The sequence below is a fragment of the Mycothermus thermophilus genome (genome assembly GCF_041956435.1).
Source record: "Mycothermus thermophilus strain CBS 625.91 unplaced genomic scaffold VTJ04scaffold_3, whole genome shotgun sequence".
NCBI lineage: Eukaryota > Fungi > Ascomycota > Sordariomycetes > Sordariales > Chaetomiaceae > Mycothermus > Mycothermus thermophilus.
In genome coordinates, this window is record NW_027191429.1 from 575,735 (window position 1) to 601,293 (window position 25,559).

The 25,559-nt window shown below is 55.8% G+C and overlaps 10 protein-coding genes and 1 non-coding gene across 11 annotated transcripts; 3 read left to right on the forward strand and 8 right to left on the reverse strand.

The window, feature by feature from the left end:
* Nucleotides 1–500: 500 nt before the first annotated feature.
* VTJ04DRAFT_4309 (uncharacterized protein) lies at nt 501–1,376 on the reverse strand (the record flags this gene model as incomplete). The annotated part of the gene is made up of 2 exons (XM_069362305.1): nt 501–1,115; nt 1,314–1,376. 2 exons carry the CDS (start codon nt 1,374–1,376, stop codon nt 501–503), a joined length of 678 nt encoding a protein of 225 aa, XP_069219265.1.
* A 751-nt stretch (nt 1,377–2,127) lies between these two features.
* Nucleotides 2,128–2,880, reverse strand: VTJ04DRAFT_4310 (uncharacterized protein; the record flags this gene model as incomplete). The annotated part of the gene is made up of 2 exons (XM_069362307.1): nt 2,128–2,803; nt 2,867–2,880. 2 exons carry the CDS (start codon nt 2,878–2,880, stop codon nt 2,128–2,130), a joined length of 690 nt encoding a protein of 229 aa, XP_069219266.1.
* Nucleotides 2,881–3,537: 657 nt separating this feature from the next.
* VTJ04DRAFT_4311 (uncharacterized protein) lies at nt 3,538–3,861 on the reverse strand (the record flags this gene model as incomplete). The annotated part of the gene is made up of 2 exons (XM_069362308.1): nt 3,538–3,675; nt 3,748–3,861. 2 exons carry the CDS (start codon nt 3,859–3,861, stop codon nt 3,538–3,540), a joined length of 252 nt encoding a protein of 83 aa, XP_069219267.1.
* Nucleotides 3,862–4,238: 377 nt separating this feature from the next.
* On the reverse strand, nt 4,239–4,312 carry VTJ04DRAFT_t71. Its single transcript has one exon. It is a non-coding gene; the product is annotated as a tRNA-Val (tRNA).
* Nucleotides 4,313–8,352: 4,040 nt separating this feature from the next.
* On the forward strand, nt 8,353–8,622 carry VTJ04DRAFT_4312 (uncharacterized protein; the record flags this gene model as incomplete). Its single annotated transcript, XM_069362309.1, has 1 exon — nt 8,353–8,622. The coding sequence occupies one exon, from the start codon at nt 8,353–8,355 to the stop codon at nt 8,620–8,622; it is 270 nt and encodes an 89-aa protein (XP_069219268.1).
* A 3,256-nt stretch (nt 8,623–11,878) lies between these two features.
* Nucleotides 11,879–12,820, forward strand: VTJ04DRAFT_4313 (uncharacterized protein; the record flags this gene model as incomplete). Its single annotated transcript, XM_069362310.1, has 1 exon — nt 11,879–12,820. The coding sequence occupies one exon, from the start codon at nt 11,879–11,881 to the stop codon at nt 12,818–12,820; it is 942 nt and encodes a 313-aa protein (XP_069219269.1).
* Nucleotides 12,821–12,874: 54 nt separating this feature from the next.
* VTJ04DRAFT_4314 (uncharacterized protein) lies at nt 12,875–13,075 on the reverse strand (the record flags this gene model as incomplete). The annotated part of the gene is made up of 1 exon (XM_069362311.1): nt 12,875–13,075. The coding sequence occupies one exon, from the start codon at nt 13,073–13,075 to the stop codon at nt 12,875–12,877; it is 201 nt and encodes a 66-aa protein (XP_069219270.1).
* Nucleotides 13,076–14,218: 1,143 nt separating this feature from the next.
* Nucleotides 14,219–18,229, reverse strand: VTJ04DRAFT_4315 (uncharacterized protein; the record flags this gene model as incomplete). Its single annotated transcript, XM_069362312.1, has 3 exons — nt 14,219–16,666; nt 16,727–16,983; nt 17,074–18,229. The coding sequence occupies 3 exons, from the start codon at nt 18,227–18,229 to the stop codon at nt 14,219–14,221; spliced, it is 3,861 nt and encodes a 1,286-aa protein (XP_069219271.1).
* Nucleotides 18,230–21,324: 3,095 nt separating this feature from the next.
* VTJ04DRAFT_4316 (uncharacterized protein) lies at nt 21,325–22,621 on the forward strand (the record flags this gene model as incomplete). The annotated part of the gene is made up of 5 exons (XM_069362313.1): nt 21,325–21,350; nt 21,513–21,591; nt 21,675–21,680; nt 21,801–21,992; nt 22,331–22,621. 5 exons carry the CDS (start codon nt 21,325–21,327, stop codon nt 22,619–22,621), a joined length of 594 nt encoding a protein of 197 aa, XP_069219272.1.
* A 137-nt stretch (nt 22,622–22,758) lies between these two features.
* VTJ04DRAFT_4317 (uncharacterized protein) lies at nt 22,759–23,752 on the reverse strand (the record flags this gene model as incomplete). Its single annotated transcript, XM_069362314.1, has 3 exons — nt 22,759–23,074; nt 23,214–23,549; nt 23,646–23,752. The coding sequence occupies 3 exons, from the start codon at nt 23,750–23,752 to the stop codon at nt 22,759–22,761; spliced, it is 759 nt and encodes a 252-aa protein (XP_069219273.1).
* A 75-nt stretch (nt 23,753–23,827) lies between these two features.
* Nucleotides 23,828–24,517, reverse strand: VTJ04DRAFT_4318 (mitochondrial 54S ribosomal protein mL40; the record flags this gene model as incomplete). Its single annotated transcript, XM_069362315.1, has 1 exon — nt 23,828–24,517. The coding sequence occupies one exon, from the start codon at nt 24,515–24,517 to the stop codon at nt 23,828–23,830; it is 690 nt and encodes a 229-aa protein (XP_069219274.1).
* Nucleotides 24,518–25,559: the final 1,042 nt, after the last annotated feature.

The window sequence follows — 25,559 nt, forward strand, 5'->3', positions numbered from 1 at the left end:
TTAAACAATGGCAGGCGATGAATGTTGAGAGTTGAAGAAGCCATCTGAAAGTAATCCAGGGGAATTGGACATATTCCCTTGCATCCCTAGACGGGAGTTAGGTACCTGATCTGAACGGGATATGGGCTGCGCCTGCACAGAGAGATGAGTACCTACCGGGGATGTTTGAGGTAGGTGTACCTTTATACATCTGAGGAAAGACGACATCATTCCCGATGAGGCTTAGGGGCGTCGAGGCTTGACCTCTGTGACAATGTCCAATGATACAGAAAGCCACCCGAATGCAGGATACAATTGTGATCTTAGTTAGATACAGTCTTTGACAAAAAGTGGCGAGTCTCCGAGAACAAGCAAAAGACAGAATGGAGAAGAGAACTCTTCATCACACAATCCCAAGATGCAAAATGGAGTACACCAAGATCACAACAGCCGACCCATCTCTCTTTGAGACCGCCTCCCAAACATCTTTGCCTTGATCATCGATGCTCCCCCCAACCAGCTCAAACCTCAATCACCACCGCGGGGCCATAAACCGTCGCGACTCCATCACCCCAGATCCCCACGACCGACATCAGGAACGCCAGCCCAGCGACCGCGCTCCTCACAATTTGCTGCTTCAGGAAGCCCTCCACCTCAGCCCTCACCTCCTCGCCGTTGACCTCGGCCTCCTCGGGCTCAACATCCTCGGCGCTGCCCTCGCTGTGCGCATCCGACCCGACGGGGAGCACTTCGTAGCTAGCCTCCATGCGCGCGCGGGCCTTCCTTTCACGCTCCCTCTGCCTCTCCTTGGCGGCGGCGGCAGCCTCCTTGCGAGACGAAGCGGTGGTGCCGGGGGTAGCGGGGCCCAGGGACAGCAGATACGGGGCGAAGTAGTCGGAAGCGGCGGCCGAGGAGGTCAAGACCAATGCGGAGGTGTACAGGAGGTACGGGTGGCGAAGTGGCCGTGGGGAAAAGAGGTACGCCAGGGCGAATGCGGTGGACGAGACGGAGGCGAGGGTGCGCAGATGGCGTGTCGCGGCGGAGGAGAGGGCATCAAGAGCCCGCGCGGCGGTGGAAGCGGATGGGAGGGTGAGCAGCGCCGGGATGGTCAGGGAGGAGAGTGAGTAGGATACACCCTGTGGAACGTGAGAGAAAGGTTAGCGAGTTGCCAGTTAGCAAGCGCCGTTGAACGCCGATTGTGGGAATGCTTGAGATCAGCGACGGACGGATGACTTCCAAACCATCATTGTCGTCGCCATCGTCTCAGGGTGGACGACGTAGTCACCTCCATCCCAAGTTCCATCCATCCGGAAGGGCGGTGGCTATTCACGTACCGTCAAGACACCGAGCGACACGGTGCCGACAAACTTGAGCACCGAAACGCCCCTCGAAGCCATGGTTGCAATCGTTCTGTCCGTTGGCAAGACTGAAGATTCGCAGATTGGCGTCGAGTCGAGCGATGGGGATAATCGGTCTTCTCGGACTGCCTTGGATGGTTTGGTCGGTTAGGTTTCGGGAAAAGCAAGGTCGAAGAACCGTCAGGTCACGGCCTTAAGGCGCCTGGCGTGCTCTGACATCAACGATGTGGGGGGGGTTGGCGGCAGTGGAGTGAAGGAGGGGCGGGCCGCGGCCGGCCTTGGCGATGGATGTTTGCGCAAAAGGACTCAGGACGCCAAGACTTGGCCCCGCCTGCTGCGTCACTGGTTTCCAGGCCGGAAACAAGGAACAACCATCCCTAACCCTAGCATTTCAACGGCTTCTGACAGCTTCATGCCTCTCAGACACACAATCAGAAGCCAGTTCGTAAGGGAAAATCAAATTGGTGTGTCTAGAAACGCTAGATATGTTGGACTGCTCGCATTGTCTCCATCCTTTCACCTTCCTCCCCAGTCTGCTGGACGATGACCATATTGGTGCAACACAGCAGTAGCGGATAGGGCACCAACAACAAGCTCATATGGATGGTAACTTTGGCGGCTCGTCTCAGCCGTCGAGATAGGCTTCATGCGGTGCAAGACAATCCAATTGTGTTGGGTATGGTTACTCGACACAAAACGCACTATGACCCACCCCGTGTTATCCTAGCTAACATTGCCTGTCGTTGTCCATCACCATCAACCCCAAACCCCATCTCCCCATGTTCTGTGCTCAATCCTTCACGTTTAACCTCCACAACCCATCCCCAAGATAATGTGACGCCTCCAGCACTGGACCTTTGCCCTTCTCCTTAATTTCCTTGGTCCCCATAGTCAATATTCCCACTGCCGCGGCCTCCTCCTTTCCCTCAGCCCTAATCACCACCGGCTCGCCCTTCTCCAGCTCCCTGCTCCAATGCCCGTCCTCATCCGGTCCTTCGTTTGGCACCTTGACGGCCTCCTCCCCTTCGTCCCCCTCTCCCGCCTCCTCCTTCTTCTCCTCCGGTTTCGCCTCGCCACCAGCGGCGGCAACGGCAGCAGCGTCCCGATCCACCGGGATCGGCAACCTCCCTCCTTTACTCGTCAGCCCTGGCGCCATCAACGTCGCGCCACTGAGCACAAAGCGGATCGCGCCGCGGTCGATTTGAATCGTCGGGAAACATTGCGGGAAGCGATGGACTAAGCGAAGGTGGGGCAGCAGCACGCCGCCGTCGATCTGGTAGGCGATGGGCTGGCCGTCAATGACGTACAGCGAGGCGCGGTCGGGCAGCTTGATTTGCTCGAGCGAGTGCTTCTTGGGCAGGACCTCGTCGATGACGGGCGTCAGGAGAGGGTAGGTGGACAGCAGCGACTGGCGGATGGACCGCTGGACGGAGGATTTGAGCTTTTGTTTGGGCCCGCCGTGGAGTCTGCGTAATAGAGAGGGTTAGCAGTGGTCAGTCGATTGTCGGATGGGGGGTTGTTGGACGTACTCTTTCTTAAACATTGTGACAGCTGTATGGTTGGATCTAGCAACTAAGTGAGCTTAATTGTCAAGATGTGACTGAGAATCTCAGCAGTATCGTTGTGATCTTTGCTGACGGTGCTGGTGGTTGGGATGCCCCGCGATCTGCTGTTCAGCGCGAAAGCTTGGTGGTGGGGGTGGGGTTGGCTAGATGTGGGGCTCTTTAACAGGGGGCCGGACCGGGAATGCGGGGCTCCCTGCCGGACCGCTGTGCCCTGTGCTGAAAGCATACATGAAAAGCACCCAAACCTCCGTGACCTCGCCTCCGGGAAACACTCTGGCCGGCTGAGTTAGAAGTTCCCTGATGGTTGATTCAGCAAAGAGAGCAGCTAGAAAGGTAATCGTATGTCAGAACAAATGACCAACGACATCAAACACTCCGTCATGTCTCTCGAGGCTTGAGCCTACATTTCTAAGCTGGAAGCCCAGCCAAAATAGAGGCTTTTGCGTCCCTCAAGTAAAGCGCGAACTAGATAGTGACAACCATTGGGACCAGGGGGAATCATTAGATACGACAGTCAGGATGTCAAAAAGGCTGGATTACTGGTATCATGCCATCTATAATGACTCCATACTCCTCTCCTTCCATACTCCGTCTCCTATTCTATCACTCCCACTCAGGATTCCTCGCCCTCTCCTTCAACCCTTAGTAACATGCGTGACAGTCCCATCCTCGGTAACATGTACATTCAGCCTGTTCGGCCTATAATCCTTGGTCACGATCGCCCCAGGGGGGATGACGCGGGACTCCTGCGGGAGCTCAGTCCTGCAGAATGTCTGGTCGGGCAGAGATGTCAGCATTCAGTTCCAAGTTGTCGAGAGTGAAGCCCTGAGAATCGTTTCACTCACCGTCTCTGAGCTGGGAGTGTCCGAGATGGTCTTGCCCACCAACTTGTTGGCCCACTCTTGGATTTGGTCGTCGCCGAGGTTGTCGGCCGTGACTCCTGGAACAACGAGCGGCATGTTGAAAGAGTTGTTTTGCTTTGTGTTTGGAATAACTTCGAAGTACTCGGGGAAAGGGTAGAGAGCCGCTCCTTGCAGATGTCTGGAGAGTTGACGTTTGTTGTTCCTCCCACAGTCACAAGCCGAGTCGAAGCGTGCCTTTATGCACCTGTGGCCCGAGGCCGATGACGTAGCCACCATATTCCCCAACCGCGGCCCCACTTGCCAACAGATGCATGACCATGAGGTAGCCCAGGCCATGCCGAATTAGCACGAAAGTAGGCCTCACTAAATCAACCAACCAACTACGTGCCAAACGACGGACAGAACAGAGGAGACCCAAGATATTACACAACGTGAGAAAAGAAAAACAAAAAGAAAAAAGAAGCAAAATATCATGATTTCGTCCAGGTTCGAACTGGAGACCTTCAGTGTGTTAGACTGACGTGATAACCAACTACACCACGAAACCATTGATTGGTGGGTGTCCTTCGAGACAGGATTCATCAGTGGGGCCGTCTGGTCTTGGCCCAACTCTGTTTCGACCTCCGACGTGTTCCTCGGATGTCATGGGACACTAAACCACCCCAAGTATGCCGCAAACCCATGTTTCAGGGAGTATTATGCTCTGGGGGGATTGTCAGTGATTCATCAAGGCTAGTAGAATATCGTGGTTGGTGACTCGTCTTTCCCTGGGATTTAGCAACGTACTTGACTGGGTGAGGGTATGTAATCCCGTGGCCGAGGGGGTCGGTGAGAGCGATAAAACCTGTCAACGGTCAGTTTCCTGGGTTGGGTGAAAAAGAAGACACATTAATTGTTGGTACAGGGACAGAAACGTAATTGTGGCGGCTTCTTCGACTCCGGAAGCCACAACAGCGGCGAGAGATGGTAAGCCAGGAGATGTGAGGAGTGGTTGACCGGAGGAGTCGGAAAAGTTGAGGGCACGGTAGGAGCGGTAATCAGCGCAAATAGGGTAAGGGAATGCATGACACTGTTGTCCTCGTCATGCTCTGTGAAGAAGATTGGGGAACGAGCCCCAAGGACAGAGGAAGAAAGCATTGACCACCCTTTATGAGTCCAAGCTCCGGCCATCTCTTCCAACCGCCTCCCCTCAATGGCCACACCCGAGTGTGGTCAAGCGGTATTGAGAGGAGGCACCTAGATTCGCCAGGCACGCCCACGTCGTCAATCGAAAACTTTCTGGGTTCGACCCCCAGTCGTGTCGGCGCAAAAACCACCGGGGTTTTTCGTAACCATTCCACCTCTACTCGACCGGCGCGGGTGTATGGTTGGGTGGTGAGTCTTTTTTTTTTTTTTTTTTTTTTCGTTGGATGTCATGGAGAGCGTGTTTTGGGTGTATAAACGCAACGGATCCCGGCTTCCTTCACTCACATCCACAACCAAAACAAATGGCCACAGGCTCCGACCAGGCGTACCCAAACTGACATATTGCAAAGGTGTAGATGTTCGGCGATGGGCCTCAAGTTCACACAGAGCCAAACTCGCCAGAAACACTGGAGAATTGCGTGACGAACCGCCCTACTGATCTAGATGGAAAGGTTTGATGGCACCCAAGAGCCCTAAGACCTCTTCTTTCGCAACATGACGTCATCCTTTTCATGTGTCTGGAGGAAATTCATTAGGGCTCAATGTCTGCTACACGATCCTCAATCAAATCCATGAACTCGCCGGATGTGTACTATTTTGGAACATGGATGTCGTACCGAGTTTTCACTCACGCGCGGAGGGGTTAGCGCGACGGAACTTCCCGAAACCTTAAGACGACAGGGCTGGGCGATGGTCTGATTTTTTAGGGTGTGGATGAGCTCAAGATCATTTGAGCCCATCCTAACTGGCTCTTGAATAAAAGCATCCGGAGGCAAATGGAATGCGATGGAAGATTGGACATCACTTCTCACTTCAGAGACACACCCCAGTGGATGTGATGACCTGGTAGGCCCTCTCGACGCCATCATTTGCCCGGGTCGACAGGGGACTTCGTTCTCCAGTCCAATCCTTATATACCCCACTCCGTTTGTTATTTCGGACCAGTCATTCTGCCGCAAAATCAAGGACATCGCTAGAAGTCAGATCATTCGTTGTGTGACTGTGACTGGGCTGCCCTGGAGCAGTGATGATGATCTTGTGTGTTGTTCCGTCACGAAGAGTACGATGTTGGAGAATGGTGAGCCAAAAAGCTAAGTTATATGCGATGGAACACTGCGCGAGAGAAATCTTGCGCCAATTCGTGAGATGAGCGGACAGGAACAGGTGGTTGAGTGGAGAAAGGTAGGTACCGCGAAGTTGTTGTGGATTCAGAGAGAAGATAACTGTAAAATTCCTGGTCCTGAATGTGATGGAAGAGACTCGTTTAGACTGCAGCATATGCTTAGCCACTTTAGTTGACTCGATATTGTCACTGATCCAGTTTGAGGAGGTTGACGTTTGTCTCGCCGAACTGGAGTCGCAGGGGAAGGTCTAAGAAGTAACCCACTTGGATCCAGGCATCTATGGATCACGAAGCTGTGTGATGAAATGGATGTGTTTACAGAGTGGAGGGTACGGCTCAGCGTGTCTGCTTCCTGGCCGTGTCTTAAGGTTTCCAGCTCCGAGCTGCGTGTTCAGGGGTGATGTAAATAAACCTCCGAGTTGGGCATGAAAGTAAATAAACACGCGACACGCTTCGATCAGATGAACAGACAACAACAACAAGTCTAGACACAGGAAGTCAGGATCACATGTAAGACGCGCGGAGCAAACACGTTTTCTTGACATGTGAAGATCAAAAATAGACCGGCGATTTTCCAGGATGGGTTCCTATTTTTCGCTAATCAGCTTCTTTGTTCTCTGATCTGCTTCTCAGCCGTCATGATCTGGTCTTATATCAGTCATCCTCGACGCCTAACTTACTCAGGATCACAAAATTAGGCTACCTTTTCCCGACTTTGTTTTCTGATCTGCCTATAGTTAGTACTGATTTGATCCTGGAACAGTCGTCCTGGAGGCCTGATTTCTTCAGGATTACGAAAATAGACCACGGTTTTGTAGGCATGATTTCCTGTTTCCCCCGAGACAGTATCTTGTTGTCTGATCCTCCTGTGACCAGTTCTGATCTGATCCTGGATTAGGATTTTTAGAGGCCTAATTTCCTCAGGATCACAAAATTCGGTCGCCTCTTTTCCAGAATGTTTGCTTGTTTTTCGCCGGCAAGTTCCGTTATTTTCTGATCCGCTTCTCTTGCGTCCTGATTTACTCCAGAATCACATTTCTCCGACGCCTGATTTGACTCAGAATCACAAAATTTGACCACCTTCTTTTCATGACGCCTGCCTGTTTTTCGCCGATGCGTCCCATTTTCTTCTGATCTGACTCTCTCTGACCCTGATTTGACCACAAATCAGTAATCCCCCACAGCTGATTCTCTACAAACTAAGCAAACTGGTTGTTAATTCTGTGACTGTCTCCCAGGCCTTGCCTGTTTGGGAAAAAAAGGTCACCATATAAATTCCTCGCCGGCGACGTGTTTCTTCGACCGATTTTCGACGCGTTGATTACCGCGATCCTGATCTTCACCGGCGAGCGCAAATCAGCCGAATAAGCCAGTCGGCCCCCCCCCCCCCTCCCTCAAGTATATATACCCCGCCTCTTTTTCCCAGTTCCCTCCTCAAACTTCCCTCTTCCATCTCACCCACCTTACCATCCACTCTCTTCAGACCACCAACTGAGCGCACCTCGCTTCTTCCCAACACCTTTCCTGCTATTCTATCACTCTTAACTTACTCTGCGTCCTCTCTCTTCTGACGGCTGTGTGCAGATTCTCTGCTCGTCATTCGGCGCATCTGGTCCCTCACCCGCATCCCGACCGCAGTGAAGCGCACCTCTTCTGCAGCACCGATCGCCTTCTCTATCGTCCTGGGCGCCTTCTGGTCTCTCTGCTTCTCAGCGCGCTTTTCTGGACTTTTCCTCGCCATCTATAGACTACGACCTGAATCCACCTCTCTTCTTAACAACGCCATTCCGGTTATCAGCCCATTTGGCCTTCGTCCACGCTTTCTCATCTCTGCGTAAAGATCCGATCCTCAACCATTTCTCTCCGCCTGTCTGCCTCTTTTCTCGGATCCTGGCCTGCCTCATCGCGTAGCGCCTCATCAGTACTCTCTCTCGCCATCTCAGCCTTCACCCGTAATTCTGTTTCCCTTCGCCACTGTGTACAGTAGACCAAAATGGCAAAGGGCAACAAAGACGGCCAGAACGCCCAGAACATCGGGGGGGAGATGGATTACTTTCAACTCCCTGCATCATTGCCCCAGATGCAGGAGTACCAAGCTCAGACGCTGCCTCGCCCTGGGTCATTTCGTCATCTGCGACCCGCATGATAACGCCTACCCCGCCCTTTCCTAGTGCGTCAAGTGCGAGGGCGCGACTCAGCGGGAGATTCAACAAGAGCTGGACAGGAGAGAAGCAGAAAGAACGGGGAAGGAAAAAAAGCGGAAGGGACAAAACGGCAAAATGCGCGCCGGACAGCGAGCTAAACAGGAGCAGAAGGACACTGTTGCCCGCGGTAACAACGTCAACGCTGGGAATAATAACAATAACCAGCAAGCCAATAACCAACAGCAGCAAGCGAACGCGCCCGCCCGCAATAACAACGCCCGCCGGCAGCAGCGCGATGCTGAGTGGCAGCGTCAGCTTGCCCAGTTGGCGGAGCAATACGAGGAGCAAGCGGCAAACTGGGACGAGAACAACAACGACGGCAATGACGGCCAGGATGCGAACTAGCTGGAGAACGCCAACCACCCCAGCCGGAGAACGCTGCGAAGGAACAAAACGCCAGCCAAAGAACAACACCCCAGTTAAATCTTCGTCGTGGCTGTCTGTGAGATGCAACGTTTATTTCAGAGCTAAACGCTGGTCTCTTTATCAGACCGACGCCGACGCCGCTAACGAAAACCCTGCGAGAGACACGGTCCACCGAAAGGTGCCACCGGAAGCCGGGCCCCTTTTGGCTCTCCAGCTCGGAACTGGATCGCCAGGCCTCCGGAACCCGGGAATGACTTGTCCGGTCGCCATCGCGGTTTCGCGCCCAGATTCAGAGCCGGGGAGGCGAACCGCAACGGCGCGGCTCGAGACAGATCATTCTTCTCTCGCCCAATGTCCCTTGATCGACACTCTGCCATTTCGGCTCATCGATATTCCACGCGATTTAGGAATTTCATCTTCAGCTCACAACTGGATTCCCGACGTGGAACGACACACGACGATGGAGAACGGATATCGGGACGGGAGCCAGATTGGTGTAACGGCCGTCTGGCTTTTAAAATCGGGTTCCTGCCCCCGGGCCCGACCTCAGAGTTGCTTCTCTCGCGAGAGCACTCTCAATATTTTGGAGGTATTCGGCACCATCTGGGGGTGACTGTAGGATTATGTGACCATGTATGAAGTACTGTACGAGATTGGGGTGTATGTGTTTGAGGATATTGGGACGGCTACGGTATATCTTGGGATTTTTCTCCATGTCTGAGTATATTGGGATAGTCAGGGAATGTCTTGGAATGGCGGGCATGTGTTTGAGTATATTGGGACGGTTACGGGTTTTCTTTGCGATGGCTCTGTTTGCCTTTTCTTCTGGTTTTCTGGGTTATGGATTGGCTTACGCCGGGATGGATGGACGGGCAGTAGTCTGACGGGAAGCCTTGGTCCCGTACTTGGTCGCTCCTCTCTGGGGAGTGTCCAAGCTTTTGAATCATGTCTAGCATCCTCGGATGCTATGGACGAGATTGGACTAGGGAAGCGAGAGAGGATGCTGTACTGGATGGGAGCATCATGTAATGAGGTAGGGAGATGGCGTATGGTTGGGAGCGCTCTCTTTCTGAATACATGGCTTTCTGGAAGGGACTAACTTTGTGACCTCTGTCTGAACATATGCCTCTCTCTCTGTGCGTGACTAACTGTGTGATTAACCATTAAACTGCTTATGTCCATATGTTGTAGAAAGTATGAGACTGAGGTAAGTATGGTATGAGACTCAACCACAAACCAATGCAGTTCTGGGATGAGATGTTCAAGATTCAGTCAGATTGCTCTCCAGCATATTCAGTCCTCTCATGAAAAGTTCAATAATCTCCAATATCCCATCTGCCAGTTGACACTTATTTCCATGTTCACGTAAATGAAATGAAATGCAACAACGATAACACCATCTTCATTTGGGGAGGGCTGCCCCTGGTGAACTTCCCAGAATTGGATAGCTACGTTGGGGAGAGTCCGGCGACATACCTTTGGCGGCCAAATTTGCATGATTGCCAGTGATTATTTGCTCCTTTGCCCATATTGTGACCATGGTCGGTCAATACTTACAGAGTTTCCAATGTTTGCATGCTCTTTCATCCCATCTTGCGACAGCATCCCCTGAATCAGTAAACAAACCGGACTGTTGACACGGCAACCGTGGGGAGGTGACTTGTAATCTCAACTTGCGGAAACAACAATAACGTGAATATTCTGTTATATCAACTCAAGACGCGATTTTCTCTCGCAATCGGATACAACTAGACCTAAGTCTATGCATTCACCATGACTTGTCGTCTCAAGCCGTTGATGGGTCGGCTAATTCCGTCCTCTGAGTTGCCAAGCGCCAAGCATCGTCGTGCTTGCTGACTGTGTCTCAGCTGCATCCCGCCTTAGTCCCAGGGGTTGGGTTGAATCAAAAACTTCAGATTATGAGAGCCAAAAGATTGAAAATGTCTGGATAAAGATCTCTTCATGACTAAGACTGAGTGAGCCCTAAATTTCAATGGCTCAAGCTCGGCTTCGATTCCCAATGCTATAATGCTCACAAAAGAGACAAGGAGAGCGGAGGGGAACCGTTGGATCAGTTGGATTGCAGCGGCGACGAGGGGTTTCATGCACAAAGGTCGATCACAGCCACCCGCCATGTGGCGCAGCCCAATTGTGGACTGCCCCGCGAAGCTGCGGAATTCTGACCTTGATCGAGAGAGTGAGTTGGTGTTTGCCGCATGTGCCGTTGTTTGCAAAACATTCCAGCCGAAACACATAGATACTTTCTAAGAGATGGGGGCTTCTTCATTTCTTCACCAGACTCTGGAATACGTGGCCAAAGAGGTTGAGACATTCTCATCTGGACAACAAAAATGAAGAAGCAACTTGCCTCTGGTCTGGATCAAGAACCCGAGATTTCATCTGGACTTGCCCATGTCAACTTCTGGGTCGCACTGGAGCCCAAGCTGGGAGTTGAAAGTCTTGGCTGGACCCGGCAATTGGCCAGATCAGACTCGTTGGACCCACCCGGATCAGGGTGTCTGCCGAAGCCAGAGCGGTTTCCATTGTCGCCCACTCTGCTGGCACAGCCTTGCCCCATCCTTCTGACGGGGGGCGGGCCCACCGCTGTTGGTCCATCAGGGGCTGACGGCGGGCCTGGGCTCAGCTTTTGGGACAAGAAGAATGCAGATAGGGCATCGGCCGCAAATGCCATGAAAAAGATCCCAACTCCAAAAAAAGTGTCGAGCGTCATTTGCACTCTCACTCCCTTCTTCTCCTGCTCCAACATTCCTGTTGGCGAAACGACACAAGGCGAGACACGACGAGCCCCTCTCGACGCGGTGCACGCTTTCTCTCTGGATCCAACCCACCTGTGGCTGTCTGTCAGTCAAGTGTCGGTATCCAGACCAAATCCTCCCTCAGCTGCGTCTTGCTTGACCGACAGGCCCAACTCAGCCCCAACGACAACCCGTCCCTCTTCAAGCCCGTCTTCCCATCTTGACTTCCTCTTCTCTGACACCCATCCGATTCTGCGCCGTGAGCCATCGCCGTCAGCCCCAACCTCGCTGATCCCATCGACCTGACGATTAACAAATCGAGACTCGACTAGACTAGACTCGACTCGAGTATTGCAGACGCCGAACGACCTCGTCTCGGGCACAAACAGCCATCTGCGTGGCACAAACAAACCACCACCACCTTTTCTTTACAACACCTCAACCCGCGACCATCGTTCGCGGGAACCACATCCGCCACGATGCACGACTCCAAACGCAACCTCCTCCTTCTTTCCCTCCTCCCCGTCGCCTCCGCCCTGGGCCGCCTCGAATGTCTCTACGATCGTAGCACCGAGTTCGCCAACACCTCCCCATGCGGCGACGTGGGAGCCCTCTCCTACTGCCTCTCCCACCTCGACGTCCTCCCCAACGCCATCCAGTCCGAAGTTGAGCGCTGCTTCACCTGGGCCGGCTGCAAGCCCGAGGAGTCCATCGCCCAAGCGGCCCGCGTCATCGGCGAGTGCGACCACCCGAGCAACGAGCTCCGCCTGCGCCGCAAACAACAGGACACGGCGGCTGCCGAAGCCCGCGCCGTCGGCGTCAACAACCTCGACCGCCGCGAGGCCTTGCCCCTGATCACCGGCGTCCCGCACCAGCCCCGCGCCGACCCGACCCCGACCGGCTCCCCGGGCCAGTGCTTCTCGCAAGAATCCACCTCGACCACCGTCTGCCCCATCATCACGACGGGCACCCTGTCGGGCCGGCGCGGCGAGTGCACGCCCACCGTGCTCGTCAACGAGAAGTGCATCGATGGACTCATCTGCGCCGCCGACGCCCGCGGCAACGTGAGCTGCATGTACAAGCACTCGTCGCTCGACCTGGCGGGCATCATCCTGGCCATCATCTTCGCGTCGGCCATCGTCATCTCCATCGTCTCCATCTGCTTCCTCTGCTGCCGCGAGCGCGCCAACCAGCGCAAGATTGCCCGCCAGAAGGAGGCCGAGAAGATCGCCAAGGAGGCCAAGGCCACCGCCGCCGCTAAGCGGCCCGGTGCCAACGTCACTGCCCAGCCCAACCTCGAGGGCCAGCCGCTGATGCACCAGGGCGCCCCCAACGCGCCGGCTGGTGGTGCCTATCCGCCTCAAGGCGGGTACCCGCCGCAGGGCCAGGGGCCGTATGGCGGCCAGAATCCGTTCGCTTGAGTGACGGAGAAGGTAGGTAAGGGGGTGTTGGAGACGAGATGAGGAGCTGGTTGGTCATGGTGAGGAAAAGGTGGAGGGCCGACTCGCTGTGAGGGGGGTTGACGAGAACTTGGTGTTGGTTGAGGTGTAGACGATGAGAGAGATGGAGGGGTTGGAGGACCGGATTTTTTTCCAAGATACAAACTTATCTTTGTCTCGGCAAGTTGGGTAAACTTGGGTCAGGGGTACTAGTCGGATTGGAAAGGAACTAGCCATGTTGTGTTCTAGGCAAATCTCAAGTCAAATGAGGACCTGATTCTGTCGGGTAGTACCGTCGTCATTCATTGTCATCCCTTGAATAAAGTGCTTATGGTTACCTACCGCACGTGAACTTGCACACGAAAATAACGGTGGTTCGCATGCGGGTCAACTTATGGAGTAATACTAAAGTAACTGACCTACCCAGGCAATGAATGAATCGGTGCTCTGGATTCGAATCTCATGCACTCATCTCTATCAAACCACGGGTCCCAAACCATCGGGCTCGGGCCTGTTGATATTGTCAGGGCACGTTCCTCCTTGGAAGGGGCAAAGTCAACAACATGCTGATCCGTAAAACGATCAACTCGATTTCGAAGAACATCGGACTCGTCAAGCGGTTCTAGCCGGGGCTTCATCATCAGGGATTTCAAACCAGGACAGGGAATCATGGCCCAGACTCGCTTCCATTCCACCCCAAAGTCAGACGAGGGGCTCAAAGAAATCCTTACCGGGACTTCCAACACAATCACGTACTATCACTTATTCTAGACAACTGGCACCCTCCTAGGTCACACACAAATCATACTTTCTGGCTGTTTATTACACACTACTACGTGTGTGTACAACGTTAAACATCCCATGCCGCTAAGTGACCAGGACGGAAGACCCATGGTAGGTAGAGAGGTCACCCAAGACGAAGAGCAGCTTCAAGTATTTCTTCGGTTTTTTTGCTCAGAGGCTTTTCTCCGCTTACTCTTATTTCATTGAGCATAGCGTATGTGACTACTTACTACCTTCAGGTAGGTAGGAAGGTAAAGTAAGGTAAAGGTAAGTCAGGTAGGTAAACACACAACACGCTGTACCCATCAAACATCGATTGGGGGACAGGACAGACAACCGCTTTGCTTGCTTGCTTTCACTCTCTCTCCCCCTCTGCGCTGCTGGTCTGCCTGCTGCTACTGCTGGCATATTGCGCCACCACTTCTTCTTCTTCTTCTTCTTGACCTACTCCCAATAACAACACCAACAACAACAACCTAATTCTTCCTCTTCCTTTCCCAAGCTGGCCTGACTTGGCATATGCACCTTTATCCGGCGTAATAATAGTACTAGACCAATTCCCTCGCTGGCTCAGCGCATATCCTTGCTACTTCTATCCTACGGATGCCCGAGGATCTGGCTGGCCTGGTCCATAGGCCCCCCACCACCGCTCGTGACGCTACTCAAGCTGCTCCTCGTCCCGATCGGTCCTCCCGTCGTCGCAGCCGTCGGTCCCGACGGACTTCCCGGATGGTAGCCCACGGCGCGGTGCACGGGCGGCGGGACGGGCCGGGCCTCGGTGCCGACCACAAACCTGATAGATTTGCCGCCGCCCGGCTCGTCGCGCACGTCGAAGCTGCCGCCGCCGTTGACCTCATTGCCCTCCGTCTCGCAAATGTCGAGCAGCACCTTCAGGTCGACGGGGTAGCCGTTGAAGATGTCGACCTGCGCTTTGATGCGCTCCAGCGGGATGAAGGCGGTCGCCCCCGGCGTCGTGATTCCGGGCTGCTGCTGCTGTTGCTGCTCGGTGGGCTTTGCGCCGGGAGCTATCGCCGCGGCATCCGCGGAGAGCTCCTCGCACGCCCGCCGGAGCATCTTTCGCAGCGCCACCGCCCTGGGCTCGATAGGCCCGCCGACGACGCCCGGTGAGCCAAACGTCGTGAGATGGGACATCGGAGGGCCCCACGGCACGTGCATCGGGCCCGGCATGCCCAATGGGTTCGGAGCGAAGCCAGGCGGCGGAGGAGGGAACGAGTTAGCCGGCGGAAGTGAGCCGGGTGCCCAAGGGTTGTGGGGGTGGAGGGAATCCATAAGCCCGTAAGGACCGAGCCCGAATCCTGGCGCCGGCCGAGTTCCGGGAAGCGAGCCAACCCTGTTAGTTCGGCCGCTGGGGAAGTCGGGGAGTGCGCCGTCTGGATCGTCGAGGAGGGCACGACTGCCAAGGTGCGTGTCCGGCTCTGGTTTGGGCAGGCCGCTGGAGGGTGAGCCGCTCGAGGCCCGCTGACCTGGGACAACACTCGCAGGCCGGCCGATCGGAGTCGGCCGACTGATGGGCTGCGCAGCAGGTGAATCTAAACTCGTGGATCCTTGCCGAGAGTGGGAAGGCGGACCGTCCTTCGGCAAACCAGAACCCAGGATCGGGCCAATGCCTGGGGCTGGCGGCTCTCCCGTGTTGAACAAACCCGGAGGGGGCTGTAGCGGGAAACCTCTGCCAACACCAGGCGGCCCAAACCCAGGCGGAATCGACATGCTATGTGGGGTTCGGAAACCGCCTCCCATCGGCGGGAAGCCCGGCTCACGGTGGAGAGGGGCCCCAAACCCTGGCGGGACAGAATGCAGGCCGGGAGGAAAGGGCGGAGTCGGGCCTGGCGGGGGAAGGCCGAAGGCCCCGGTTGGAGGAGGAATGGGCTTGGCTGGGAAAGTCGTCGGAGATGCTGAGTAGGAGAGAGTGTCAGTAGGTTGCAAGCCGGGACCGCCTGTGCCGCTTGCGGATGCTGCGCCGGATTTACTCGGCGGAGCTATCGGGCCAGGGCTAGCGTGAACTGGAGTGACGGGATGGGGTGACGGATTCTGGCTTCCTCGAGACCCAGCGTTTGACGCCGCCGCCGATGGTACCGTTGAACCTTCGTTCTGTGATACCTGGCGAGGTCGAATGGGAGTAGGTGCTTTCGGAAGAGCCGGTGTGGCAACTGGTATTTGTGGTGAGGCAAGATTCTTGGGGATCTGCTGCGGAAGAGCGGGAACCGGGGCAACGGGCGGCACCGGAACGGCAGGCGTTGTAGGCTGTTGGGGAGCGGCTCTCTTCGGGACTGGCGTCGGCACTGGAACCGGGGCGGGTGGTGGCACGGCTTTCGGAGCCTTGTCCTCCTGCTTCTTATCCTTTGGAGCAGCAGCAGCCTTGGTCTCCTTGGCCTGGTTCACAGCCTTCGCCTCCTTCGCTTCGCGCTCTGCCTTCGCCTTGGCCTCCTTCTCACGGCGCTCGCGTTCTTGTTGTTCTCGTTTCTCGCGCTCCTGTTGTTCCTTCTTCTCACGGGCTTCGCGCTCTTTTCGCTCACGAGCTTCCTTCTCCCTCTGCTCGCGAGCCTTCTTCTCGCGCTCCTTAGCCTCGCGAGCTTTGCGCTCCGCCTCTTCCCGTTCTTGGATCTTGCGAAGGCGCTCGGCTTCCTTGCGCTGACGCTCCTCCTCTTCCGCCTTGCGTTGGGCTTCCTTCTTCTTGCGCTTCTCTTCGGCCCTCTGGCGCGCCTCTTCTGCCTTGCGCTCTTCTTCGGCCTTGCGCGCGGCCTCTTCAGCAGCCTTTTCGGCTTCCTTGCGGGCCTTCTCCTCTGCGAGCGCCTCCTTCTTCCTGGCAGCCCTGTCCTTGCGCTTTTGGGCCTCCTTGGCCTTTTTCGCCTTGCGCTGGGCGTCTTGCTGGTTTTCGGCCTCGATTTCTTCCAGCAGCTTGGCCTGGCGCTCCTTGGCGACCTTTTCTCGGTATGCGGTAAGGACTCGCTGCTCGAACATGCGCGCGGCGAAGATTTGGAACATCCTCCTGCCTTCCTCCATCCGCTGCTCGTCGGTCATGGTGTCCTGCGTCCAGTCAGCGTCGGGTGATCCCGGTCCGAGCCAACTTCCATCATCATCGTATACCTCTTCGTCCTGGCTGTCATAGTCCTCCTCGTCCTCTTCATCCACGTAGTCATCCTCCTCCTCATCGTACTCCTCGTCGTCGGGAGGTGGCGGGTGGCTGTGATATCGGTCGCCATTAGCGTGGTCGTATCCACGGGCGAACTGGCTCCGGGCGTCTTCTTCCCGGGCCATGCGCCTCTCGGCGAGCTGCTCCATCATCTCGATGAACCTTTTGCCGTCGTTCTTCAGCAGGTCGTCGGCCACAGTCAGGATTCCGCCTAGATACGAGGACATATAAGCATCCTGGACTGTCCCGAACGCGGGATCATTCTGTAAGAATAGTGGAAGGATGGGAACTCGGTTCGTACCCTGCACGGTCAGGCTATTCCCAAAGTTGAAGAATTCGGCGGCGTAATCGGATCGGTGCAGTTCTTCTGAAGGCTCGTGTTCGTCCTCGCTGTAAATGTCGTCCTCGAGTTCTCCAGCGCTGTAAATGTCGTCCCCGTCCTCCTCACCTTCCTCGTCCTCTTCCCCACCAACCCCGTCCCCGTCATCTCCTGCATCGTCCAAGATGCGACCGCGAGACGGCTGATGGTTGGAGAAGCGAGAATGGAGGCCGCGGGGCCGCATGCCACCAGTCGAGCCGAAGGACCGTCGCGGACGCAGCATCGGCGGACCTTCCCCTTGGTTGGGGTGGTTCGCGTATTGCTCTAGCTCCTCATAGTAGGCGTCGTAGAGGCCCTCGAGCTCTTCCTCGATGGCGGTTCGCTTCCTCCCGCAGACGGTGCAACTACACGTGTGCTTCTGCTGCTCTTTCATTTTCTTGAGAACTGCGTCCTTCTCGACCTTGACCAAAGACTTGCGCTCCGCCTCGCTTAATCCGAGCCAGAACTCCTTGATGCGCTCCCGCTCCTCCTGCGAGTCCGTGTTCCAGATCTTCTCCCGCGACATACCCGAACGGTTAGACTGATTCCGCGAGCCATCCCCACCGGCGCCCTGTCCATCTTTTTGCTTCTTCTTCTTCTTCTTAGACTTTTTGGATTTACCTGTCGCAGCAGAAGCTGAATTTTGCTGTTGCTGCTGCTGCTCGGAAGGCTGATCCTGGGGTTCGGGTTGGGCAGGCGCATCTCCCTGCCCTTCCTCCTCCGGCTCCTGACCGGCGGGTTGTTGGTCGTGTGTCTGAGGCGGACTCGAGACGCCGTTCGTGGTCGCGCTCTGCTGTGCTTGTTGTTCAGCAGCAGCAGCCTTTGCGGCGGCTTTGGCGCGGCGCTTCTGTTTCTTCCGGTTCACTGGTTGCGGCGGCGGGTCGGCACCTGTCGACGAGGCTGCTGGCGTCGCATTCGCGGTTGAGGACGGCGCAGTTGTGGGGGAGGGTTGAGCGGGCTCGACGGGAGCGACGTTCGCCTTTGGGGCCACGATGGACTTGGAACCGTCTTTGTTTGTGTACTTTGCGGCCGTCTTCGACGTCGGCGAGAGCGGCGCGGCGGCGCCCGATGCTGGGGGGTTCGGTCGGTTTCCCTTCATCGTAGCTCGTGCGGTGCAGCTCAAAGGTGACAGCGCACGGTCAGGTCATGAATTGCGCAGGCGGCAGGCCGACACAGCTCAGCTAGGGAGCTGCGCGAAGACTAGAGAATGGAAGAGAGTAAGCAGATGCCGGGTCGAAATTGGCGGTTCGAAAAAAAAAAGGGCAAGGGATCGAGAGACAGTCGTGAGAATGCGGGGAAGACGCAAAAGAAGGATACGGGCAGTAAGATATAGAAGGAAGGACGAAGAATTCAAGGGTCTGGTGGCACAACGACTGGTAGGACGTGGGAGGGGTGTTGCAGAACAATGTCGAGGTCGCGGGGCTCGAGGCAAGATCGGACCGTGGTGGTTTCGCGTGGTTTTTTGGATTTCGGGTGCTTGTTGAAAGCAGGCATGGCGTTCAGACGAGGCGATTATTGGGGTTTCCAAGGGCGAGGTCGGAGGTCAAACGCAGCATGTTGAAAGGGCAGGGCAGGGTTTGCGGGACGAGGGATGAGGGTTAATCAACAAGAGGAGGGGTTCGCGCAAACTCACACAAAGGCAAAGCTAGGCCAAGGGCCAAGAGCAAGAAAGGGAAGATTCGGCGTTGGAGGGAGTGGGCGCGGGACTTGGGATGACGGCCGGGCTCGGGTACAGGCGAGATGGTTGACGAGCTACCTAGAGGGGTGGTGAGCAGTGGTGGACGGTGGTAGGTGGCGGATCCGGAGCTCGTCGGTGGTTGCAGGTGTGAGGATCGGGGAGCAGGTTAGCAGAGGTGTGGCCCGTCGTCAATGATGTGGTTTCCAAGGTGTGCATCTCCCGCTGGAGTAGCGTTCGGGTTGAGTGGGTTCGATGGGATTGGTCTGAGTTTGTGCTGTGGTCCCCTCCTTCCTGCTTTCCCGCTGCCCGCTGAGCCTGCCGCCCTCACTTCGCATCGTGCCGCCCCAGAGAAACGCCAAGCCTGCCGCCGTTTGGCTGCAGCAGCCGGTGGGTCCTGGCTCTGGTTGGCTGGCTGGCGGCAGACGCCTGCACGTGATTTGCAGCCTCGTGCCCTGGCCTTGCCGACCACATCCAACCCTGAAAACCCAAACCCTGGGCTGAGTTACCCCATCTCGACCTTTCATTTTCGAATTGCTTCCAACAAGAAAAGGTCTCATGGCTTGACTAAAATATTTTACTAGAATTTGATGCATTGGGTACATGACGTATGCCCATACGTAAGGAACGGAATACTAAGTCCTCTGCATCACGCATTCCCACCATTCTTTATCCTTCTTGGCACCAGAGTCTGGAGTGCGCGCGACACTGTTCCTGTTCTGGCACGCAGCACACACCTCACCCAGCATCAACTGAAACCAGTGACGGCTCCGGGTATGGTGCCCGGACCGACGTAACGCCCTTCCTTCCGGACTGACGCCATCCCTCCTCCGTGCCTGTCTTCCATATTCACACCGGCCCCCCAGACCCGACCCCCGGATTTCATAAAGTCCAGGCCTGCACCGAATTTACATCGGTGAGGTCGCGGCCAGCGCCGCATCCGATGCCGTGCCGCCGCCAGGTGCCGCGGAACATCTGAGACAGGAACCGGAAATCCCCACGCCCGGCTTGTCTCGTGGTGCTCGTCAGATCCTCTCATGCCGTTGTATAGGGCTGAACACCCCGTATTCGCCGTGTTCATCAGTATGATTCTCAATTCATTTTCAGCTCGGCCAACTGCAGTCTCGCCGGATCTAATCGCTGATGTTGATTCTGCTGGCCAAAATATGCCCACAGGTATCTTTGACCTCCAAAACCGGATACTTATCTGGACTCGACACGAGAAATCTGAGAACCTTGGGGGCCACCGAGTATCTGCTCCGTGCGTTGAGCGCAAACAAAGACCGCTCAGCAACGGACGCAAAGCTCGACGCGAACAAGAAGCATGTTCTGTTGAGCGTCCTGATGTTTTCTTCAGCCCAGGGGCCCGGGGATTAGGTGCACAGCCTCAGCTTCCCCGAGCTTTCAGCCCGGCGTCAGCCTATCAACATCCCTGTAGCAGGCGCCTCAGGACGGCTGAGCACCTCGTCCCGCCGTTGACCCACTGCCCAATACGACCGCTGATCAAAATCCCAGCAGAAGGCATGATGCTTCTATTAATGAATGCGGACAGTCGACGCTCTTGGGAGGATCCAGCTTGGATGCAGCATCGAAGAACGCACATGTCGTGTTTCCAAGAATTCCTGTGATTTTTTTTTCTAACTATTGTTTGTGCTGCCGTGATCTCACAGATACGGAGGACAGTGCATGCCCAACTTCATCAGCAAGCCAGGGGTCGCCGTCACAGGTGGGGAGTTGAGACGACCAAACCTTCAAGGTTGATGCCGCGCCTGGCGTGGCGCCCAAGATAGGAGGCATGCAACACCACAAGTCCGGACAAGAGGCGTGCGGAGAAAAAAATAGGGGAAAAATACTCATGATGAGAGCTGGAACGCACGTCTGCTGGAACCAGAAAGTGAGGTCAAATGCATGCTGATCTAGGCAAAGAGTCGATGTCAAAAAAGAGTGACGGCATTCATCTTGAAATTTGCCAAGCGCTCTGAAGATGGGACATGGTGCCGCAGCTCAAATCGGTCAGGAGCTGGAATTATGGACATCAGGTATGTATGGAGTACGGAGGAGCACTTACATAATTGGGCACCCAGCCGCTATAACTTCGGCCCCCCGCCGTCCGAGATCCTTCTCGTCAGCGCTTCTTCTGCCCCGTGCTGCCTTGTCTTTCTGCCGCGGTGTACGGAGTACTCCGTACTGAGGACCTGAAAAAGTCCTGTTTTCTGGGGGGGCGCCACTGTCAGGTTGCAGCACAGCATCCACTCACTCCACAGTGCACCGCAGCGGCGCACTCGGTACAGCGCTCCCGTCCGACATCCATCCCCTTCTTGTACACAGAAGCTCCCGTCCATCCAGTCCCGGTCGACACCACCCAACAGGCGACCATCAGCCAACATATTTTCTCCTCTTTTCCCCCCTCCTGCGTTGCGACAACCTCTTGCCTTCCTCCCAAAACCAATTCCCCGCTGCGATCGACATAGGAGCAGGATTACGGCGACCCGGGCGCGCGCCTCTCGAATTTGCCAACCATGGCAGACGATCGTGTCATCCGCAGGTCAGTATAGTTGTCTGTTCGGTCTGCTGAGAGACGGGAAATATACACGACACTTATTCCGAGCCTCGGTCGATGTCCCCACGCGGAAACACCACCACAACTGCTCACCACCGCCGGAAAACCCCCCATATTATAGCATCGCTGACATGTCGGGCTGTTCAGGAAGCTGGTTATCATCGGCGACGGCGCCTGCGGCAAGACAAGCTTGCTAAGTGTATTTACTCTGGGCTACTTCCCAACTGTAAGTTCCATGCACACGGTGGTGAAGGCGCCGACTGCGCAACGTCTTGATGTTAGTCGATGCTAACATGGGTGACGTCTTAGACTTATGTGAGTGCTTCAGTACCGGCTCCTCCGTTCACGCCACTCGCCCGTGCCAGATTGTTCCACCCAGACCGCGCCCCGCATATCGATACCCTGACTTGATGTCTGACCTTTTCGATGCCTCAGATACCCACCGTTTTCGAGAACTACGTTACCGACTGTCGAGTCGACGGCAAGTCCGTCCAACTGGCGCTATGGGATACGGCCGGACAGGAGGACTATGAGCGGCTACGGCCGCTAGCATATGCGAAAGCGCACGTCATCCTAATAGGCTTCTCGGTCGATACCCCGGATTCCCTGGACAATGTCAAGCACAAGGTAAGACCGCTTACCTATTCACACCTCCTTACTTCCACACCTACCTGAGCCAGGCATCGCCACTCTCTTGTGCCCCGTAACCCATCCAGTCAGCTTCCTTCCCCTGCTGCCCAGAGGTGTCGCAAAGATGTTGTGTGTCTTGGGCGCCTCGGCGGTCTCGTGCAACCACCTGTAACCACACTCACCACACCAAACCCATCCCTCCACGCACTCACCTGCCTACCCGAGTCCAAGCCCGCATCAACCTTCCCATCCCAGCTCTCTGACCATAGCTACCTGAGCTACCGTGGCTGACCATGTGCCCTTACCAACCCGTCTCTTGGTGACCCCAAAAACAGTGGGTAGTAGAAGCCCAAGAACGATGCCCGGACGTGCCCATCATCCTGGTGGGGCTCAAAAAGGACCTGCGCGACGACCCGGTCGCCATCGAGGAGATGCGGCGAAAGTCGCAGCGCTTCGTCAGCCCGGCCGACGGCGAGCACGCGGCCAAGGAAATCGGCGCGCGCAAGTACCTCGAGTGCTCGAGCCTGAGCGGCGAAGGCGTCGACGACGTCTTCGAGGCCGCCACGCGCGCCTCGCTGCTCATGTTTGAGAAGACCGAGGGCGCCGGGTGTTGCGTCATACTATGAACGGACGGACAGACGATCCGGTCCCCCGGAGAATGCTCTCTTTTTTTTTGTTGACGGCTCGTTCATGTGAGTCCGTCTCGGACCTGTTTTATTGGCACCGGTTGCGACACGTTCGACTATTATCCCTGATTTGGGATTCATTGGGATTCGACGCAGGAAGACGGAATATCCCTCTCAACAAAGCCTCTCGTTGATACGATGACGCTGCACCGGGCAAGGCTGGGGTTGACGAAAGGAGGACTCCTACTGCCGCATCGACCTGGGCCTGTTCGGAAAAGCGGCTTCCACGAACGACGACAAAACCGAGGACAGCCACCACCACCACTCACAACACGAACAATCATCGTCAGACACAGAGATGGACACGCATACATGTCCGCCACGACACACCCACACACGCCGAACCGTTGATGGAGGGTGCGGTGAGGAAGGAAGGGAAAGGAAAAGCCCGACCTGTCGATTTCTGTTTCGTTTTAATTCATCTCTATCCACCTACCTCGTTTGATGGCGCTCATGTTTGATAGGATGACAGGGTAGCAGGGCGCGGAAATCTCTCAGCAAGAGACGCGAGATCCATTCGTTGTATTAATACCATATAGACCTTTTGCTGTTGCGTTTTATTTTCGGTTCGGTTCTTTTAGTTTGTCTGGCGTTTTCCTGTTTCGATATCAACTGTCGTTTTTCATGTTCGTGTTTGGGACTTTGAGAACGGTTTCGGCTGTCAAATTTAGGAGAGGAAGGCCAGTGGTTTGACTGCTTGGGAGAACAGGACGCATTGCAGGGTTGGGAGGTGCATGGGGTGCATGGAGGTTGAGCAAAAGCGAAGAATGTTTCGATATACCTTCCAGGACTGTGGCCTGGCTGTCGTGGAGACATCGATGGATGGTGGAGGTGTTGATTTAATGGTGTAGCGAAGGCAGTGAGTGATCTTAGGGAGTTAGGGAGCGGAACAGGGCAAAACAAACGTCACTTGTGTACTCGTGGTTTTCCCCTTCATCAAACGTGTATTGGATATGTTACAGACATTCCACGTCCTAAATGTACAATAGGGTTGTCTATCCCATCACCGATGATCCGCAGACACCTGAGATCTCCAAACGCCTCCAACATCCATCCCGTCAAGCTCCTCATTTCTCGTCGGTCCCGTCTCTGCTCCCGCCATCCCAAGCAGCTTGGCTGCTTTTCATGTAAACTCCAGCACCCAGCTCACAAAGTCTTCCCCTGGGCAGCAGCAGCCTCGGCTGCCTTCCAATCATGATTCCACGCCACCCGCGCCGGCGTCTCCGTCTGCGGCCGGGTATACTCGATGGGAATACTATCCAAGGTATACACTCCCGTCTTATCCAGCGCGGCACGGTACAGATACCCTTCCTCCCTCGTGCCCGGTCCGGCCGTGACCCGCAGCTCCTCCATCGCCCGCTGGATGCTCTGCCACTGGCGGTACAGGTTGGTCTCGCGCTCCTGGCGCTGCTGGCGGCGGAAGAGCAGCCAGGCGCGGTGGATGGTCCAGTGCCGCAGGTAGCGGTTGCGGCCCATGCGCAGGGGCGGCGGGATGCGCTTCGGGGAGAGGATGGCCATGTGCTTGAGCATGTTGACGATCTTGGGGTCGCGCTCGGCCTTGGCGCCCTTTTTGCCGCGCTTGCCCTTCTTTTGCTGCTGGTTGGCCTTGCCGCCGCTACCTTTTTGGTTTTTGGCGCCCGGCGGGGCGAGGAGGGAGCGGGTTGTGGAGAGGGAGCGGCGGGTGGGGAGGCATAGTGTTGTGATGGTGGTGGTGGTTGTTGTTGATGGTGGTCTTGTTGGGAGGGTGGTGAGGAAGGACGAAGCAGGGGCGGCGGCGATCGGCCGGGACAGGAGGTGTGAGGCGATGCCTCGGATGGAGGGTAAGAGGGACGACATGGCGGCGGCGTGAGGGTGCCGAGAAGTAAGTGTTCGGCTTGGGATATCTGTCGAGTTTCGCAGTCGGCGGGGTTGTGGTGTTATGACAGAGACAGGATCTTTCTCTTGGTTTTCGCTGCCGGACCGTCCGCAGGGGGGTTGTTTGGGTATTGTAGACAACGCTTTCACTCGTGAGAGGGGAAATTTGGGGTGCGAGAGGTAGCTGTTGTCGTCGTTGTCCTCCTCCTCCTCCGGTCTCTGCTTGGTCTGGCCGGGCGGTGGTTGCGGCCGATGCGGTGCCAAAAATTGAAAAGTCGGCCAAGACACAGGTCCGTGTGCCGATCGGGCCCGGCGCCTCAGCGATTGGCTCCAGGAGTGCGGGACAGAGCAGCAGGAGCAGGGGTGTTGCGGCTTTTTGACCCCACATACCATCTGCTGCGTCTGCTGCAGCTTCCCCTCGATTTCCCCCAAAACCGGCAACTTCATGATTCTCGTTCCTGGTTTTGTTTCTGGTAACAGTTGACCATTTTAACCCGGCAATCTGATGCTACTGGGATATCTTGTTTCATGATTCTTGGTAGCTTTTATGGAATATTTTCTATCAATTTTGCTTTCCTCCAAAGGCCGCGTCCGAAGCATTGGCTGTTTCTGTTGGAATTAGTACTGGCCTCATCTACCTTACTGGATATCTGACCTAGGAATTGGCGTATGCCTGTTTCCACGCATTGTGAAGCTCCTCTGTGGCCCTTGATGATGACTCTCCCTGTTTACTGAGTCCTTGACCTGACGCGACTACCTAGATTCTGGATTTGCAAGTACTGCCCGTCCTTCTCCAAGCTGTCGAGGTTCCCGTCATGTTGATGTGGTAGCGGGGCCGATATCCGGGCCGTTGCTATGCGCCGATTGCCTCCCGTGTCCCCGCTGTAAAATTTCAAACCTCTTTGAAAAAAAGAGAACCCCGCCCCCGCCTTCGCTGAACCTCTTCCTCCGCCTGCTCCTTGCTCGATGACTCGCAGCAAGCTAGGCCCGTGAGCTCGGCTCTTGCCAGTCCATCCAGCCAGCA